Genomic DNA, 18671 nt, shown 5'->3' with positions numbered 1-18671 from the left:
CCAGAAGCTCAAGCATTGGTGGATCTGGTGCCCCCACCTGCCCTGGCCACCTCTGGAGTGACAGAAGCTCTTGCACATGGCTCCAGTTGGGCAGGATCACCCTGAGCTGGCATCCTGTCTGCTCAGGTGCTCATTAGTCCTCATGGGTGGGTCTTCTGTAGAAAGCTGTCCTTTCTGGAATCCCAGTCATGGTTTAAAATGTTTCACAGGTGAGTCCTGACAGGTACATTTGGATCCCAGGTGGAATAAACTGCCAGAAACAGGCAGTAGTAATGATTCTTTGGGTGAACTTGTACCCACCTTATGGTGAGCTGGTGTAGATTGTATTTATTGCTTATAAAAGTGGAATGAGGGGAAGCTTTGGTTCACACTGGGAAATAAAGTGCCCTTTTTTGGTCTCTAACTGTTTAGCATTAGGTCTGGTTCATTTGTTACCTTTTCACCACACTGATTTTTGTAAGAAGTTTATTACACAAGAGCCTTCTGGAGCTCTTGAACTCTTTGCTGCTTTTATGGACCTTTATGGACCTTTATGCCTTTATGAACCTTTCCTTTTATGGAAAAGGTTCAGGCAAAACCCATACAATGAATCCTGTAAGCTCTTTGGACCCTTGATGGAGAGTGTCAAGAGTTAAGATCTCTTCACCCTTTTAATTAAATTTTGGCATCTAATTATGTTAAAAGTTATTATGAGGTAGCAACCAATCTTCATTATCTCCGTGAAGTTTTCAGTATCTCCTGAGATTCCTGTTTTAGAAAGCTTTGGAACAGCTCAATGGGCAGTTAATCTCTTCCCTGTTAATATTTCTAGTCAAATTTTTCTAGATGCTTAGAATTGTCCTGAATTTTCTGTTCAAGGAGGAGCCTAAAAGGTCTTTTAGGAAGGATGAGGATGTCACTGTTGGATAATTCCAGCTGCAGGATCCCTGTGGAGGTTCAAAGGGAAGGATGGTTGATGGCATATGCAACATGTAAGATTTATGGGATGCTCTAAGATGACTTCAAACAATAAACCATCAATTTCTTAATTAATATTGGTGTATTTTTAAGGAACACTGCCTGAACTTTGTGGTGAAGGAATCCCATTTTAATCAAGTCATAATGATGAAGGAGTTTGAGCATCTTTCTTCATCCCTGATCGTGGAGATTGTGCGGAGGAAGCAGCAGCCTCCTGTCCGAACCCACTCTGACCAGCCACTGGACATAGGTAACCTCCCAACAGCCTCATGGGCTCACTCCAGCTGCTGCTGTGGCTTTGCTCATGGCTTCTTCAGCCTGGGGAGGTGTGTGGGAAGCAGCCCCTGCAGCCCAGCAGTTCCCAGTTGGGATAAGTGCTCAGGCTCTCTCCTGAGAGCACAACAGTTCTGTTCCCAGTGAGGTTCAGTCTAAACCGTGTCCCATCAATGTACATGGGATTGTGTTCTTGCAATAAACCATCCTGATCCTGTTCAGAGACACGAGAGAAGGAGCAGAAGGGTGTAAAGAATGATCCAAAAAAAGGCCGTGGACAGTCACCGTAAGTGGCTGAAGGGTGATAGAGCTGAGCAGGGAAACTGGCTGCTTGAAGGTGTTCACCAGGAGGAGGGAGGAGGATCTTGTGAATGAGGCACTGCTCTGTGTGCCCGTGTGAAATGAACAGGAGATATAGAGGAGAAGAGAAAGACATGATTTACAGCTTTATTGTGAAATTCATCAGGAGCTGATTTGGGACTAGTCTTACTCAACATTCCTGACACACAACACAAGGAATGTAATAATGAAATTTTCTAAGGCCACAAAGTTCAGAGGCATTGGCAGTGTTGGTGTGCAGTGCTGCACAAAAATAACTGGGAACTGAAGAGAAAGAGAAGGAAGCTTGTCCTGGAAGGTCAAGCACAAAGGCTTTGTCTGGCATTTATCCCAGGTGGGTGAGGTGCACTGGCTGGGAAGGTGGCACAGCCAGTTCTGTATCCAGAGCTGGAATGGTGTGAGAGACCCAAATGTTAAAAACTGAAAGATGAACTTTGAAAATATGAGTGAGTATGGAGCAGACTTGGATGTGCTCTATTTCTCAGTTGTGTATTTACAAAGGTTGATTAAAATATTGGATAAAAGAAGCCTTTGTTGCTGATTTGGGAAGATTTTTCATTAAGACACAAAATGTTATATTCCTTGTGGTTGGAAATAGTGCAAAGGGAGGGGGAAAATCGGCTTTCATATCTATAGAGAGCATCTGTCAGTGTGGCCACAGCTGCAGTTTGCTGTCAGTGCAGAAAGCAGAGCTGACAGGTTTGGTTCTGGGAGGGGCAGTGGGGAATCAGCTGTGGTGGGGAAGGATGAAGCTCATTTTGCTCCAAGATTGTGAGGCAGGACTGACTCAAATTCACAGTGAGAGTCCCAAAGGAAAGAGGGGCTGGAGCTGTGGCTTGGCCATGTGTTAGCTGGTTAGTACCTGGTCAGCTGGAACTATCATGTCTTCATTTCATGATGTTTCATTTCAGGAACATCTTTAATTCAGGACATGAAGGCTTACCTGGAAGGAGCAGGGACTGAATTCTGTGATATCATCCTGCTGCTGGACGGGCACCCCCGGCCAGCCCACAAAGCCATCCTGGCAGCTCGCTCCAGGTGAGCCCTGCACCAAGGGTGTGTGTGCAGGACAGGGCAGGGCTGGGCAGCCTGGGCTCAGCTGCCTTGGTTCACAACACAGGGAGGAACTTAAATCTGCATGAAGTGTTAAGATGCAGCTTTGCTCAATGAGTGTAATAAGCCTTTAAGCAGCAGTGATTAATTTTTTTTTTTTTCCATTTGATACCCAGCAGGGAAAGATAGGGAGAAATTAGAACTGCAGAGATTCTGCAGAGGGTGTGTGAGAAGCTGCACTGCAAGACAAAGCATCTGTAAAATCACAGGAAGGGAAAAAGGGTGGAAAACATGAGGTGGTTTCAGTGAAGTGGAAAGCAACAGATGTCCACTGAGGTCAGAAGGAGCCTTCTGACAGTGAACAATTCCTATTTTATCATGTGGAACTTGATTTTCTTTCTCACTTTCTGATATTTAAGACTGATTATGAATAAACATAATGAAAAATGGTGCATGACAGAGTCTAGAGTGTTCTCATGCTTTATGCAGAGAAAGGAGTCCACCCTGCTGATGGTGGGACTGTTCTCCCTCCTCAGGGCATGGGTGAAGTGGATTTGTCCTGCACTTGTGTGTTCTGTGGACCTGCACCTTATGTTCCACCAGACATTAAGTGTTCATATAAAATTTTTATTTCAAATACCATCACCATTTTTCCCAGAAAAAAGCCCTAACAATATTCAGTATTACTTACTGTGGTATTTTACCAGAAGCATTTCACAGCTCTTAAAACAGCCCTGATGATTGGCAGCCTGTAGATACCAAGGAAATTCATAATGCTTTAAGCTCTCTGCTGGCTCTTATGCAAATTAGAGAAAAAATCAAAGCACCATGTGTCCTAATTTTCAAGAAACAGACAAATTTCAGGTAGTTCTGATGGTAATTAGGGGGTATATATTTGGAGTTTCACTGGCAGACATACATGAAAAAATAAATGAGCAGTGTTTTTGCCCAGGTTGTCACTTGAATTTGTTGCTTTGGAAGCTGCAGTTCTGAATAGCAGCCTTTGAACAATACTGGGTTAAACCATCTGTCTGCAGAATGTGTTCTATCAGTTTTATTTCCCTTTGCAGTTACTTTGAAGCCATGTTCCGTTCATTCATGCCAGAAGATGGGCAAGTGAACATTTCCATAGGTGAAATGGTTCCCAGCAAGCAAGCATTTGAGTCCATGCTTAGATACATCTACTATGGAGAAGTGAACATGCCTCCTGAGGACTCCCTGTATCCTTGCATTCCAAGGAGTTGGGGGATGTGTCTGAGTGCATGCCCAGCAGGTCACCTTCCTTTTGGGAGGGTCTGTTGGGGGGCACCAGCAGGCTCTGCACTCCCATCCCCACAGGGCTTTGTTTGCCATCAGTGCTCTCACCTTCCCTTTCTGGTTTATTCCTCAATGCAATGAACAGATACCTCTTTGCAGCCCCTTACTATTATGGCTTCTACAACAACAGGCTCCAGGCCTACTGTAAGCAGAACCTGGAAATGAATGTCACAGTGGAGAATGTGCTCCAGGTAATTGTCCCCAAGCCCTTCAGTTAGTCACTTAGAGGAAAAGGGGGCTGGTCAGGTGGGTACCCCCAGTGCCAGGTCACTGAGGCTGCCCAGGCCCTTCCAGGGGCAGTGGCCCTGTGTGATGACACGTGTGGGAGCCCAGCATTGTCCCTTACCTGTACTGTGGCACCTCTGTTCCTGTGCTGCAGGGTTCAGCAGGTGCTGCTCACCTGGCTCCTCCTGAGCTCTCATCCCCTGTTACAGAACTGTGTCCCTAAAGGTCTTCTTAAGATGACCACGTGCTCAGCACTTAACTGTAAACCCTTTTTGGCAGACATTTGTTCCAGGACAAAGGGTGGTCTGCAGGTGACAGACTTGAGTCTTGTTTTATCAGTGATACTGACAGGATTTTGCAGTGGAGTTTGAGCTGACAAAAGATATTTTGTGGTAAGAAAGCCAATGCTGGCTCCCAGGCAGGCAGCCTGAACCTCTGCAGCACAAGCAGAAGCAAGTCCTGCTGATTAACTCTTGAGGAGTCCATACATTTTAAATCCAAGGCTTAATTTTGAATAGTTCAGAAAATATTCCATTTGTAATGCAAAGTGGAGATGTTCCCTAGATAAGAGGAGTTACTGCTCTGGGTCAGGACTGTTTGTGCACCTGAGCTGTGCAGAAAGGAAATCACATTTTTGCTCCTGCTCTAGATTTTAGAGGCAGCTGACAAGACCCAGGCCCTGGACATGAAGAGGCACTGCCTGCACATCATTGTTCACCAGTTCACCAAGGTTGGTTGCATCTTTTCTGTGGCTTTGGAGAGCTGCTGTCCTCTGTCACTGCCCTGGTTAAAGACATGTTCATAAAGAAATCAGTTTAATTCTTCCTCTTGTGAGACAGCTGAGAGCTGGCTGCCTGTTCCTGACACTCACTGACAGGACTGCTAGGCACGTTGCTCACTCCAAAGTAAATTAAAGAGTAGAACAAGCTAGTCTAGAAATGTGAAGCCCTTCCAAGCAGAAGTTAGCCAAAATTGCTTCCATTCCAAATTATTCCAACTGTTAATTTTGTGCCATGCAAAGCAGGGTAAGCTTGTTGTATATTGAGGGCACAATCTCTCCCTCACTAGCATTTACCAGTGTGCTCCTCACACTCCCCTTGAAGTATTCTCTGTCATACATGTTTTGTTGTCATGTGCTCTAAAACAAATTACCATGTCCTGGCTGGGCTCTCTGTGATTTCCATGTTCAACAGTTGGACTCTATGGTCTTAGAGGTCCTTTCCAATCTTAAAAATTCTCTGGGTCTGTTTTGATGGGATTATGCATTCATGGCAGGAAAGGTCAAGAGCCCAATGTGCTGATACTCCTGTCCTCACTTGAGAGAATAAGGATATTGTCATTTAATTGTTCCTTTGAGATGTGATCCCTCCATGAGAGTTCCCCAGCATGTCATCAGTTCATTGCTCAGCTCATTAGCATTGCTGAAATAGGTAGATAAATCACAGGAATTGGGATTTCTGGATGCTACACACATACTGATAATAATTCCCTAGTTAATATTCAAGTAGCTCTCTCTGCTTTGTATATTTAAACTCACAATCCTCTTGGGGAAGAAGAGCACTGCTATGTCCCATTAGTGTCTGGAGAGGAGACAGGATGGTGTTCAGGCTCTTCATTAAATGCCAAAGTTGCTGGAGCATGACACATTTTACATTCAGAAATAACTGAAATTGCATAAAAAGCATTGAGAGTGGAGCCAGCATCCAGAAATCACTCCCAGAGGAGAGTCCACAGCGTGAGGTTGCATCCCCTGCCTTCATTCATCCTGTTTTCCTCTGGCCCCCTGAGTCCTGTGGAGCAGCCCAGTTCAGCAGGGGTGGGGAATGGTCCCACTGGGCAGGACAGGACAGGACATGGACAACACATCCCTGGGGTTGGGGTCAGTGCCTTGCAGCCACTGAGGGCTGAAATATCACAGTATCACTTCCCAGTGGAGGCCACAGGAAGACAAAGAGCTGTGGTTTTGCCCAGAATGCACAGGGGGAAATGGACATTACAACTCTGGAAGGCAGCAAGGGGAGCTGGAGGGCGTTCCTCAGCTGTACTTCCTCACCAGGATGTGGGGAAATGTTTTGTATTTAAACTGTTGACTGCTAGAACAGTGTTCATCAAAACGTGGCTGGAAGACTGTCAAGCAGATGTGCACAGAGAAATCCCAATTATGCAATGTTTTCCCTGGGCCTGAGAGGCCTCAGTGTGTGATTCTTGGCCTGGGCTGGGTGACTCAGTGTGGCTGGGCACAGACACTCTCTGCTTGCTCCTGGGCCAGCCCTGGGCTCTGAGGGGGATTTGTTCTCAGGCACAAGCCCTGTGGGTCACTGGAGCTCAGGCATCTCCTGTTCTTCCAGTTACTTAATGCTGTTCTGGATTTGGACTGTTGAGGAGTTTTCCCCACAGCAGGAGCATTTCTGCAGAGCTGTTCCCAGAGGTTCCCTGCTTTGGGCAATGTGTTTTCAGGCTCTTGTGTGTCAGTGTTGTGCAAAAGCCCTAATAAACCTGCTGTTGTGCTGTGTTTGCAGTGACACCCTGATCTGTTCTGCAGTGTGTGCCTTGGGTGGGGGCACATCCCACCAGTGCTCAGGGGGTCTCTGGCAGATCTTAGACTGGGATATTGCTACAAGCACATCCTGAGCTCTTCTGAGAGCACCCTCAGCCATTTCCCTCCTGGCCCTCAAAGGTTGCTCAGGACATCTTTACTCTTTACCCCAGTGCAGCTCCCAGGGTGAGGTGATAATGTCAGCTCAGGTGAGGAGGGTGAGTGCTGGGGCACAGCCTGCCTGCAGCTGGCTCTGTGTCAGTGCCTCGGGACAGAGGCATTGCTGGCTCCTTACCATGAGGCTGAGGACAAGGAAGGAATGTGGAGAGCTCCTTTTTGCAAACAGTTGAGCTTCTGAACAGTCCAAAAGCATAAAGTTTGCTGTAGATTCTCATCTATCTGATGTGGTGGAGGTTTTTGTTGGCAAGTGCTCCTGTGACCTGCTTTGACTGCAGGAAGAATGCCAGCAGAACCAGGATGGATACTGAGAAGAGCTTTTCCTCAGGAGCACAGCAGCAAAGGGATCAAGCCCTGAGTCACATTTTCAGTGCAAAACCACAGATCTCAGAGCTCAGGCTCTCTTAGGAGAGTGCTCAGTCAGTGTTTGTAGCAGTGGGGCTGTCAGTACCCACAGGGCAGCTCTGGGCCAGGTTCCTGCTGCTCCCCACTCCCAGCAGTCTGAATTTGGCTCTAAGCCCTGACTGGAGCCCTGTGGTTTGTTCCCTGCAGCCCAGCCCCACAGCTGGGATCTCTTGCACCATCTGTGCCCAGCTGGACTTGCTGTGGGGTGCCAAGGGTAAAAGGGTAATAACATGAGCTGTGATTTGGGGAGGGTTTTAATTTCTTCCTGTTTTTTCTGTTTTGTTTTCCTTGAAGGTCTCCAAGTTGCCAAATCTCCGCTCGCTCAGTCAGCTCCTCCTCCTTGACATCATAGATTCCTTAGCTACCCACATCTCAGACAAGCAGTGTGCAGAGCTGAGTGCAGACATATGACATGCCTTGGGAAACCACCTTCTCATTTGTTCCTGAAAAACACTGGCACTTTAGAGCTGGCTCTGGTTTACTGCTGTGTATGGAGCAGCTCAGTGTCTGCACACTACAGCAGCCCTGGAGGAGCAGGGACAGCTGAGGTGCTCTCTGGATTTGCTGGGTTTGTACCTTTGTGCAGCACTTGGACTTTGTTACATTTGTTACTCAAATGTAGACTTGAAATCATTTCAGGCATGAATTAATTCCACATAGTTTGGGGAGTTACTGAATTCATAATCAAGCCCATTATTACTTTCATACTGTAAAATCAAGCAGTCATGAGTAAGATCCACTAATCCTTTGAAATACAATATTTAAAGAATACTATTTAAAGAGCTTCAGCTGACCCAGCCCAAGGGCTGTGAGGGGAAGTCAGAATGAAACTGGGAACAAGAGCACGTGGTGTTCACAGGGAGACTGGCCCTTGGACCAGAATGTAGTGACTTTTCAGAGACTCCATGGTGTGGATTAACAGATAAGCCCCTGTGCAACTGCCTGGATTGGTGGGCTGCAGGAATCCAAACCTATGCTCTGCAGCAGGTCAGACTGGAAGATTACAGCAGTCCTCTCTGACCACCAAATCCATTAATCCTGTCTTGCTAAGCCTTTCTAAATTTATTTATTAATAAAGAATTAGTATCTTCTCCTGGCATTTCATGATTGACTTGGATTTCATTCTGGAAAAAAATTAAGCAAAAAACGTTCTGTGCTTGATGAAGGTCACATTGTTAAAAATAAGTGTGTTACATCTTGTTACTAATTTTATATTGAAGTGTCTCTGTGAGCCCTTGCCTTTGCAGGAAGGTGAATGAAGGCAGAATGCCATTTCCAGTCCCTGCAGGAGCAGCTGCTGTTCCCTCCCCTTGCAGCCCCCAGCTCTGTGCTGGATGTTTCCCACCTCTCCTCACAGCTGGATGGTGTTGGTGAAGTGTCTGGTGGTGGAACTGTCCCAGCCCTGCCCAGAGCCCTTGGGAGTGACAAGCTGGGAATCAAAACCTTGTCCTGCTCCAGCTGCAGGGGCCGCTCTCTGCTTGTCTGGAGCTGGAGTGGTGCAGGATCCCTGAGGAGACTTGCAGCCCCCAGCCCTCACACTCCACCTGTGCAGCCATGATCTTCATTCACTGAAGCGTTCCTGGAGCAGCAGTTGTGATCTCCTCATCAGCATCCCACAGCCTGGCACACCTGCACGTGCCAGGAGCATTGCAGTCTGGGCAACGGGGAGCACATCTCAGGTTTGATCCAAGGGAACTGCTCTAGGGACCACCCCTCTGTCTCCCTGGTGGCCTGCTCAGGTGAGTCACACCAGAGGTGACAGCTGCTTCTGAGAGCCAAGGGCACCTTCTAATCCACAGGGATTGTTTCCAGATGCCTCATAGATAGTGGAGTCCCTTACCAGAGGTCATGATAATTGTCCTGACAGGCTCTGTGTTCCCTGGGAAACCAGGCTGGCAGCTAGAGAGGTTCTGCACTGCAACTTGTAACAACACTACAGTCTATTTCCAGTAATGCTGATCCACTAGAGGACACCCACTGCCCAGGGAAACCTCATTCTGTCAGGCTGAACCTGCCATAACCAGCCCTGTGTAAATCCTGAGCCCACTTGTGAGGAAATGCACAACCTCTGCACCCTCTGAGCAGGCACTGTGGGGGTTTTGACAGGGCTCTGGGCTCAGTCACTGCTGTAGGGACCACAGTGCTGGGTCACATTTACTGTGAACACTTGTAGCCCATTGGGATTGGCCTCTGGGCTGCTGTTGTGCAAGTGCCAGGACTGCAGCTGAGAGGACACCCCGAGTTTCCTGGGAGATCACAGGATGGGAGGTGTTGTAGGGGCCACACACACAGACTGTGGGGTACACATGAGCTTCCCAGGGCAGTTAGGTGCTCTTGTTATCATCACCTTGTTATCAGTAGGGCCAGCAGGCTCTCGGGTTACTGATGCTCCTGCAGCCTTGGGCAGTTCTGTACTGGAATTTGTGCAGTCACATCCCTGAATTTGATAAGGAATAAAGAACACTGTGGCTGTCCAGCTCTGTCTTATTCCAACAGTCTCTGCCACATGCAGGCCCCACTGGCTCTTTAAAGCCCTTGGGAGAGCAGGAGCACCCCTTTCTCCAACCCAGGGTGAGCCCCAGCGTGGTGGCAAAAAGCAAGGCAGAGAAGCAATCCCCAGCTCCTCTGGAGCAGCAGGGAGCTCAGGGCACCGGAGCCAGGAGCTCCCAGCTTTGCCACACTGCAGCAGCTCCCCATGTCCCCATTGTCACACCTGTGGCAGCTGGGCAGGAGCCCAGCAAGGAGCAGTGTGGGACAGGGCCAGGAGCTGCTGCAGCCCTGCAGGCACTGAGGCCAAGCCCATCCCTCCCGTGCCAGCAGCAGGAGATGCCAGCAGCACCCAGAGCAGGGCTGGCAATAGGGCAAGGAGTCACTCTGAGGTGGCCCGCGGCTCACTGGGAACAGGAACAGGAAGAACACTGAGAAAAAATCCCACATTTTAATAAGGAAACGTGAGAGGGAGGCACTGAGGTCCTGCCAGCAGGAGCACCGGCGGAGGGCAGAGCCCGGGCTGCCTCAGGCCTCGGCCAGGCCCAGGATCTTCTTGACGTAGTTCTGCACGTTGACGTGGAGCTGCGGGGCCGTGGCAGAGAAGGTCTCCATGGCCAGGGCCCGCGCGGCCTCCGAGCCGCCCCACATGGCGCGGTAGAGCGGCAGCGTGTACTTCTGCTTGCCCTGCGGGGACAGCGCAGTGACAGCCCCGCCCCGGCACCGCCCCGGCACGGCGGGGACACCCCCGGGCCCCTGTCCCCTGGCCCTGCTCTTGGAGAGGCACTGAGCTCACAGCAAATGGCACAGGGTGGGAATGCTGCCGTGGGCAGCCCTTGGCACCGCAGCACCTGGAGAGGGGAGGGCACCTGAACCTTGGAGAAGGAGCAGACCCTGAGAAGCTCAACAAGGCCAAGTGCAGAGTCCTGCACCGGGTCAGGACAGGATGGATGGAGGGATGGAGAGCAGCCCTTCAGAGAAGGACCTGGGTGACAAATTGGGTGTGACCTGGCCATGTGCTCTCCCAGCCTGGAAAGCCAGCTGTGTCCTGGGCCCATCCCCAGCAGCAGGTGAGGGGGAAATTCTGCCCTCTCATAACACCCCAACACTGGAGCACTGCATCCAGCTCTGGAGTCTCCAGCACAAGGCACACATGGACAGAGCAGGTCCAGAGGAGTCCATGGAGCTGCTCCAGGGCTGGAGCCCCTCTGCTCTGGGGCCAGGCTGGGAGAGCTGGGGATGTTCACCTGGAGAAGAGAAGGCTCCAGGGAAACCCTAGAGCCCCTTCCAGTGCCAAGAGAGCTGGAAAGGGACTTCGGAGTGACAGGACAAGAGGAAATGGCTTCCCACTGCCAGAGGGCAGGGTTAGATGGGATATTGGGAAGGAATTCTTCCCTGTGAGGGTGGTGGGGCCCTGGCACAGCTCTGGAAGTATCCAAGGCTAGGTGGGATGCAGCTTGGAGCAACCTGGTCTAGTGGGAGGTGTCTCTGCCCATGGAGTGGGGTGGAATAAGATGAACTTTAAGGTCCCTTCCAACCCAAACCATCCTGTGGGACTATCAAAAGTGAGAGCCAGCCCCTGTCTCTCTGGCACTGAAGGCTTTGTACCCCATGCCCATCTCTCCCACTGGCATGCTGCTGGGCACTACCACCAGTGCCCAGGGACAAACCTGGCTGTGCAGGAAGTCCTTGACTTTGCTGTACTCAGCCTCCAGGTTGTTCTTGAGGACAATCTGGCACCAGCGCAGCCGCAGCTCAGCGTTCTGGGCCTTGGAGATCTTGGGGTACATCTTGCTCAGCCTTTTCACATTTCCTGTGAGAGGGGAGCAGTCACCATCCCCCAGGGAGCTCTGACCCAGCTCCCAGTGAACCCTGTCAGTGCATCCCAGCTGTGCTGTGAATTCTCTGGGATCCTCCCAGCCCTGGCCCCTGCCCAAGTGCCCCCAGCCCCAGCTCTGGAGCACCCCAGGCTCTTGCTGGCCCTGGGCAGGACGGTGCCCTTGTTGGGTGTACCAGGCTGGGCAGCCCTGCGGGGCCATGTGCTGGTGCCTTGGAGTGCCAGCACAAAGTAGGGGGAGATTCGTCAGCAAAGAGGGCAAGGAGAGTTGCAGTGACATGGGGACACAGCCCAGCAGAGCCAGCATGGGGACAGCAGGACTGCACATGTCCCCATAAATCCAGGGACAGGCTTCCCCTGGCATCCTCCACCACATCAACCGACGCTTCCCTGGAACCAGGACTCAGAGCAGTTGGACAGGAGCTGATGGCCACACACCAGAGTGTCCCCCCAGTGTGCCCTCTGCATGGACTTGGGCACATCACCCTGTGTCTCCTCTGGGCACCAGAGCCCTGGCAGTGCCCTGGCACTCACCTTCAGGCAGGGGGGACTTCTGCAGGATCTGATCCAGGAAATAGACCAGCTGGTATGTCCTCCAGCCCATGATGTCCACGGCTTCAATGGCCTCCATGTTCAAGCTGTCGGCTGCCCAGAGCTCTGCCAGCTCCTCCGCCGGCCTCATCAGCTGCTGCCCCGGGGATAGGTCAGGCAGGTAGGGCGGCCAGCCCGGCGTGTTCAGCCAGCGGTCAAACTCAAACCCTGCAGCAGGGCAGGAGGGAGAGCTGGGAACAGAGCCCTGAGCCCACACCAGCTGCTGCTGCCCAGAGCCCCCCACCTTCCCCCAGTGCCACCAAACCTGCCCGAGGATGGTGACCACCACAAACTAAAGAGGTGAGGCCATCAGACACATGGGCTCAGGGTGTGCTTGTGGGTATCAGCCCAGCACCAGCAGCTCCAGCTCCTGCCAAGCCTGGATCTCCAGCAAGGCTGAGCCAAGCCCAGAGTGCTGGCTGGGCCTGATCCCAGTGCTCACCTGACTCACCAGGCTGAGTCACAGACACCCCATGAAACAGCACCCAAGTGCAGAGCAAGGACTGGGTTTGAATGGAAAAAAATCAGGCTGAGCTGGCACATGGCCAAGCCTGGGCCTGATCCCAGCTGGCCAGTGCCACCCGTGCCTGCTCTGACAGAGCCAGGCTGGCAGCAGCAGCATCTCCAGTAAAACACACAATGTGCAAAGGCTCTGGGGGACATGGGCTGCTCTGACACCCACGGGAGTGGGGCTGAGAAGTGGCAGCCCCTGTTCCCTGGCCAGGATGGTGCTGTGCTGACCTGGGATGGAGTCCACGCCTTTCTCCTTCAGCTCTGGGAAGTACTCCAGGAAGAACCCGAGGGTGTCGTCCGCAGTGATGCTCTGGAACTTGAACCGGTTCACGTAGGCCTGTGGGGACAGATGGGGCTGATGCCAGACTCTGTCACCCAGCAGTGCTGCCCAGGCCTCTGTGTGCTCCACCTCATGGGGAAACCCCTTCCAGCCCGTGTTCCCTCCAGGGGCTCCCAGCCCCTGCATCCCCAGGGATACCCCTCAAAATTCCCAGCACCTGCTGCAAGCACAAGGCGAGGCTCTGCCTTCATCTTATTCCCCTATTCACATTCCCATTCCCCACCTCTTCTTCCTCTCCCCAGCCACCCTCTCAGCCCGTCCTTCCCAGGCTCCTGCTGTGCCCTGGCCTCTTTTGTGGCATTTTGACTTTGCAGCTTACACCCACCTGGAGGAAGGCATCAAACTTGCTCTGGTTGCCCACAAGATGGGCCAAGTAGCTAACGAAGCAGTACCCCTTCTCATAGGGTGTTTCATTGTATGTGTCATCTGGATTGATACCTAGAAAAAGGCAAAACAGTCAGAAATCCTCTGCCCAGCTGCAAAACAACACAGCCCTCACAAGCACCAAGATTCCCCCATCCGTGCTGGGTGCAGCCTATCCCATCCCTCCTGCAGCCACCAGGTCCCATCACCCGTGCTGGTGTTACTGCCAGCCATGGAACAGGCTGGCCCCCAGCCCACCTGTCCTTGTCTCACTCCCTCAGAGCCCAGGGACACCCAGGGACGCCCAGGGACGCCCAGGCTCACAGACCTGGCTCGATCACCACCCGCAGCTTGTTGAGGGGATGGTCCTCCCCCGTGGCGTCCATGTGCTGGCGCAGGAGGGCCCTTCCCGTGGCAGCCTCCAGGCAGGTGTAGGGCAAACCTGGGCAGAGACAAGCGGAGGCGTTCGGGGAGCCCGGGCAGACCCCTGCGCACTGCGGGCACAGCGGGCGCTGCGGCGGGAGAGGAACAGCATCAGTGCACGAGCTGGGACAGCAGGAACCCACACATGAGGAGCTGGGATGGCAGAGCTGCAGGGGGCATGGGGCAACCCAGCCCCAGGCAGTGAGAGATTTTTTGAGACACTTAAATTCATGTGGATACAGCAAATTGTGCTGGGAGAGCACAAGGTTCTGGACAGGACTGTGTGTCCAAGGGGGAGCTCAGGACAGCTGGTGTGAGCTCCACATGGAAGCTGCAGGAGGATGAGGAAGGTGAGGCAAGGACACAGTGCCCACATTCCTGGCAGGGGTTGCAGGGAACTGTCCATCTCAGAGCAAAGGCTACCAGAAATCACAGACATTAAAGATCATCTTGTTCCACCCTCTGCCATGGGTGGAACACCTTCCACTAGACCAGGTGGCTCCAAGCTCCTTCCAACCTGGCCTTGGGCACTTCCAGGGATGGGGCAGCCAAAGCTTCTCTGGGCCACCTGTGCCAGTGCCTCCCCAAACTCCCAATATCTAATCTAAACCTACTCCTTTTCAGTTTACAAACCCTACAGGGCCTCGCAGCTGCTGCCCTTCACCTGTTCTGAGATGCAGCGTGGGCTCCATCCCCAGGGGCACTCGGAGGGATGCCCTGAGCTGTGGGGCAGAGCCCAGACCCCCAGGGCTCAGCACCCCCCCGGGCAGGGCCACGCACCGTAGACCTCGGTGGAGATGCGCCTCTGGGCGTACATGGTGAAGCCCTCGTTGAGCCAGAACTCTCCCCACGAGGCGTTGGTGACCAGGTTGCCAAACCAGCTGTGGGAGATCTCGTGGATGATGACGTCCGCCAAGGAGCGGTCCCCGGCCAGCAGGCACGGCGTGACAAAGGTCAGGCAGGGGTTCTCCATGCCACCAAAGGGGAAGGAGGGCGGCATGAACAGGATGTCATACCTGCCAGGGAAGGGAAGGCCGGGCTCAGACCCTACTCCTCCTGAAAACAGGGCTGGGGACAGAAGGAAACTCTCTCCCTGTCCCCGAGGAACCAGGTGCTTCAGAAACCTTCCAGCCATACCTGCCCCAAACATAAGGTCCAAAGAGTTTCTCTCCAACCACCAGGAACTCCTCAATCACCCCATCGTATTCCTTTTTGGCAGCCTCGATCAGGCAGGGCTCGGCCCAGACACGGCTCCTGCCAAGTGCAGAGAAGAGGAAGTTTAACCATTAGGGAACTTTCACCTTGTTGCTTCATCAGACAGAAACTGCACAGGTTTATTCCAAAGAAAACAAAACCCTGCTGATAAAGGCATCTAAAGATGCCAATAGTGCAAATTGCTGTGCTTTCTTTCCTTGTCTGAATGTCAAAGGGCTTTTATATGGCTGCAGTGGCAGCCAAGAACTCAAGAAAGCACCAGCCTGTGAGGAAATGTGGGATTCTTTGTGCATGGGACCCACTGCCTTCATTCATGTGCAGGGACCCTCCTGAAGGTGAGGGGACACAGCATCAAGGCTCCTTTTGACACTCCAGTTTGAGAAGGACCCTCATCCCATCTGGTGACACAGACAGGGACTGACTGTGCCATGCTCATGGCCACTGTCTGCTCTCCAGGGCCCCGTGGAGCAGGGAGAAGCAGAAAGTGGCTGCCACAGGAGCTTCAGTGTGCAGCTGCCACAGCTCTGGAGCCCTCCTGAGCCCCTTACCTTGGGCCAACATCAGCAGACACGATGTCCCCAACAACCAGAGCAATCAGGTAGGAGGGGATTGGCTGGGACATCTTGAACACAAAGGTGTTGTCCTTCTGCTTCTCCCAGCTCGTGGCACTCATCACAGCCGTGAAGCCCTCAGGGACCTGACCATGGGGACAGAGCCACCCATGAGATTCACAGCACACACAGTGGCAGGCCAGCTAAGCCAGCTGGGACACCACAGTGTCTGATGGCAAATGTGTCCCAGCCTGAAGGTGCCGGGGCCAGGGGCACTGCAGGCTTTGGGGAGCAGAGCAGGAACACCCCAAGCTCCCACTCAGGATCCCAGCTGCATCCCTGCCGTGCTGGAGTAGCTGGAGCTGCCCCAGGTGCCCCTGGAGCCAGCAGGAGATAAGGAAATGCTGGAGCTGCAGGTGTGAAAGGGCAGAGGATGCAGATCCCTCAGCTGCTGACTCCCCTCCCAGTTCTTGCACAACAACTCATTTTTCCTGTTTCCAAGCCAGTGTAGAACCCATGGCAAATCCACCAGCCTGGGCTGAGCCCAGGAACACTGATGCAGTGTGCCCCAGCCCAAGCAGGGGGTGAGTCCATGGTGCACAGGGATACAGAGCTCACACCTTGGTACAGAGCTCACACCAGAGCTCAGCAACGGCCCCACGCTCACCCTGTGGCGCCAGAGGGGCTCTGCCCTGGGACAGCAAAATAAATCAATCCTGGCATCAGCAGCTGATGCCACCACACGCCATTGGCATGGATGGTGTCACACCATGAGGCATTCCCCTTGCCCGCAGCAGGATGGCACGCATGGCAGCCCCGTGCCAGTGTCACCACATGCCCACACAGACAAGGGGGGAATCTGGATTTAGTGCCATCTTTGGGAAACAGCAGCTGCTCTCTCCTGGAAGTCTGGCAGCCCCAGAACTGCCACCAGGACTCAGCATGGCCCAGCACCACCACCCTCCTTCAGCTGCTTCCCCAAACTCAGCCCCTCCTGCTACAGATGCCAGGGCAGCACAGCCAGGCCAGCACATGCACCCACTCCTGGGCACCAGCACTGCACCTGGGGAGAGGCAGCAGCGCCCTGGGGCTGCTTGTCTCCATCCAAAAGGGCATCTAAGAGAAAAACAGCCCAAGTACAGGTGAGTGATTTCACAGCTGGGGCCTGAGGAGGAGGGTTTGAAGCAGTGTCCCTGCTGTGACGCCCCAGGACTTTGGCACATTCCCTGCAAGGAACCCCACAGCTCAGACAGTTTAAGCTGGAAGGGACATTAAAGATCATCTTGTCTCACCCCTGCCATGGCAGGGACACCTTCACTATCCCAGGCTGTCCCAAACTCCATCCAACCTGGCCACGGACACTTCCAGGGATCCAGGGGCAGCCACAGCTGCTCTGGGCACCCTGTGCCAGGGCTTCACCATCCTCACAGCCAAGAATTCCTTCCCATTATCCCACCCACCCCTGCCCTCTGGCAGTGGGAGCCATTCCCCCTTGTCCTGGAACTTAGATCCTTGTCCCAAGTCCCTCTGCAGCTCTCCTGGAGCCCCTTTAGGCCCAGGAAGGGGCTCTTGGGTCTCCTCAGAGCCTTCTCTTCTGCAGGTGAACAGCCTGGCTCGCAGGAGGCTGAAATCCCAGCTCTCCCAGCCTAGCTTCACAGCAGAGGTGTTCCAGCCCTTGGATCATCTCCATGGCTTCCTTTGGACTTTCTTCCCCAGCAAACTTTGCACTCATGGAGGGTTTTGCTGCTGCTGGGTGTCAGGGAAGGGCTGGGGCAGCTCCTGGGGCTCCACTTACCTTCACGGTGGCTGAATAGGTGAACTTGACTGAGGGGGTGTCGAAGCAGGGGAAGAAGGACCTGTTGAGCACAGCCTGGCCCTGGGTGTACATGTAGGGCTTCTGCTTCCCTGCCGTCTGCTCAGGGGACAGCCAGCACACCTGGGGGGCACCAAGAGCCCAGTGAGGGGTGGCTCGACCACGGCTGCTCCCTGTGGAGGGAGCTGGGAAGGGGCTCCTCACCCAGGGGTGCTCTGCCCACACCAGGCCTGGTGTCCCCTGGACCATCCCCCAGCTCCCCTCAGGTCTGGCGGCCCCCAGTCCACACCCAGTGTTCTCCCGGTCTCTGTGGGCCTGGGTGTCCCACGGGGCTCGGCGTCCCTTCCATCCAACACATCACCTGTTGGGCTCGGTATCTCCTCGTCCCACCCTGCTCATCCCGGGCCCGGTGTTCCCCTCCCGACCCCGGGCTCGGTGTTCCCCGGTGTCCCCCTGCTCACCCCGAGCCCGGTGTTCCCCGGTGTCCCCCTGCTCATCCCAGGCGCGGTGTCCCCGCTGTCCTCCCGCCCCCTCGGTGTCCCCGGTGTCCCCGCGCTCACCCCGGGCCCCTCGCCCGCCTCGTAGTCGATGACGAGGGTGAGCAGCTGCCCGGCACGGGGGGCCTGGGGCAGGGTGATGTGCAGGGCGCTGCCGTAGCTGGTGAAGGGCCGGCTCTCCACGGGCAGCGCCTGCCCGGCCGCGTCCCCGGGCCCGCCCGGCGGCGGCAGGAGCGCGGCGCGGCTCACGGCCAGAGCGGGGTGCGCGTCCAGCCGCAGCTCCGCGCCGCCCGCGCCGTCCTGCTCGCAGCGCAGCTCCAGCCGCGCCCGGCCCTGCAGCCGCCCCGCGCCCGCGGCCGCGAAGGACACGCGCAGGTCCAGGTGCAGGTGCCGCAGCGACCACGGGCCCGCGCTGCTGGCGGAGGCCGCGTCCCGCACCGGGGCCCGGGCCCGCACCGCGGCCACGTCCGGAGCCGGGGCCGCCATCGCCGCGCCGGGACCGCGACCGCGCCGGGGCGGGGCCGCCTGAGGGGCGCGGGGGCGGGGCCGGGGGCGGGAGCGGGGGCGGGAGCGGGGCGGGGCCGGGGGCGGGGCGGGGGCGGGGAATGGAGGGGCGGGGAATCCATGGAGGCGGATGGAGGGGAGCCGGGGGGACCCAGGGGGAATCCGTGGAGCGGGGATGGAGGGGAGCCAGGGAGTATCCATGGGTGGGGGATGGAGGAGACCCATCCATGGGTGGGGGATGGAGGGGACCCCTGG

General features: G+C 54.4%; 2 protein-coding genes across 2 annotated transcripts in view; one reads left to right on the top strand and one right to left on the bottom strand.

Moving 5' to 3' along the window:
• Positions 1-9179, top strand: part of LZTR1 (leucine zipper like post translational regulator 1) — a 39587-nt gene extending 30408 nt beyond the window's left edge. Inside the window, exons 15-20 of the mRNA XM_058819312.1 lie at positions 1051-1207; positions 2481-2607; positions 3693-3842; positions 4025-4130; positions 4814-4894; positions 7577-9179. Coding sequence (XP_058675295.1) covers positions 1051-1207; positions 2481-2607; positions 3693-3842; positions 4025-4130; positions 4814-4894; positions 7577-7693 — 738 coding nt within the window. The 3' untranslated portion in view covers positions 7694-9179. The remainder of the gene's footprint in view (positions 1-1050; positions 1208-2480; positions 2608-3692; positions 3843-4024; positions 4131-4813; positions 4895-7576) is intronic.
• A 1054-nt stretch (positions 9180-10233) lies between these two features.
• RNPEP (arginyl aminopeptidase) lies at positions 10234-18398 on the bottom strand. Its single transcript, XM_058819379.1, has 11 exons — positions 17976-18398; positions 17398-17538; positions 15600-15748; positions 14974-15090; positions 14617-14852; positions 13742-13855; positions 13376-13488; positions 12939-13047; positions 12141-12365; positions 11440-11582; positions 10234-10456 (listed from the first exon to the last, which is right to left on the bottom strand). The coding sequence occupies exons 1-11, from the start codon at positions 18396-18398 to the stop codon at positions 10298-10300; spliced, it is 1929 nt and encodes a 642-aa protein (XP_058675362.1). The 3' UTR covers positions 10234-10297.
• Positions 18399-18671: the final 273 nt, after the last annotated feature.

Source organism: Ammospiza caudacuta, chromosome 24 (genome assembly GCF_027887145.1).
Source record: "Ammospiza caudacuta isolate bAmmCau1 chromosome 24, bAmmCau1.pri, whole genome shotgun sequence".
Lineage (NCBI taxonomy): Eukaryota > Metazoa > Chordata > Aves > Passeriformes > Passerellidae > Ammospiza > Ammospiza caudacuta.
The sequence above is the reverse complement of the archived record's forward strand: the minus strand, read 5'-3'. Positions and strand labels throughout refer to the sequence as shown.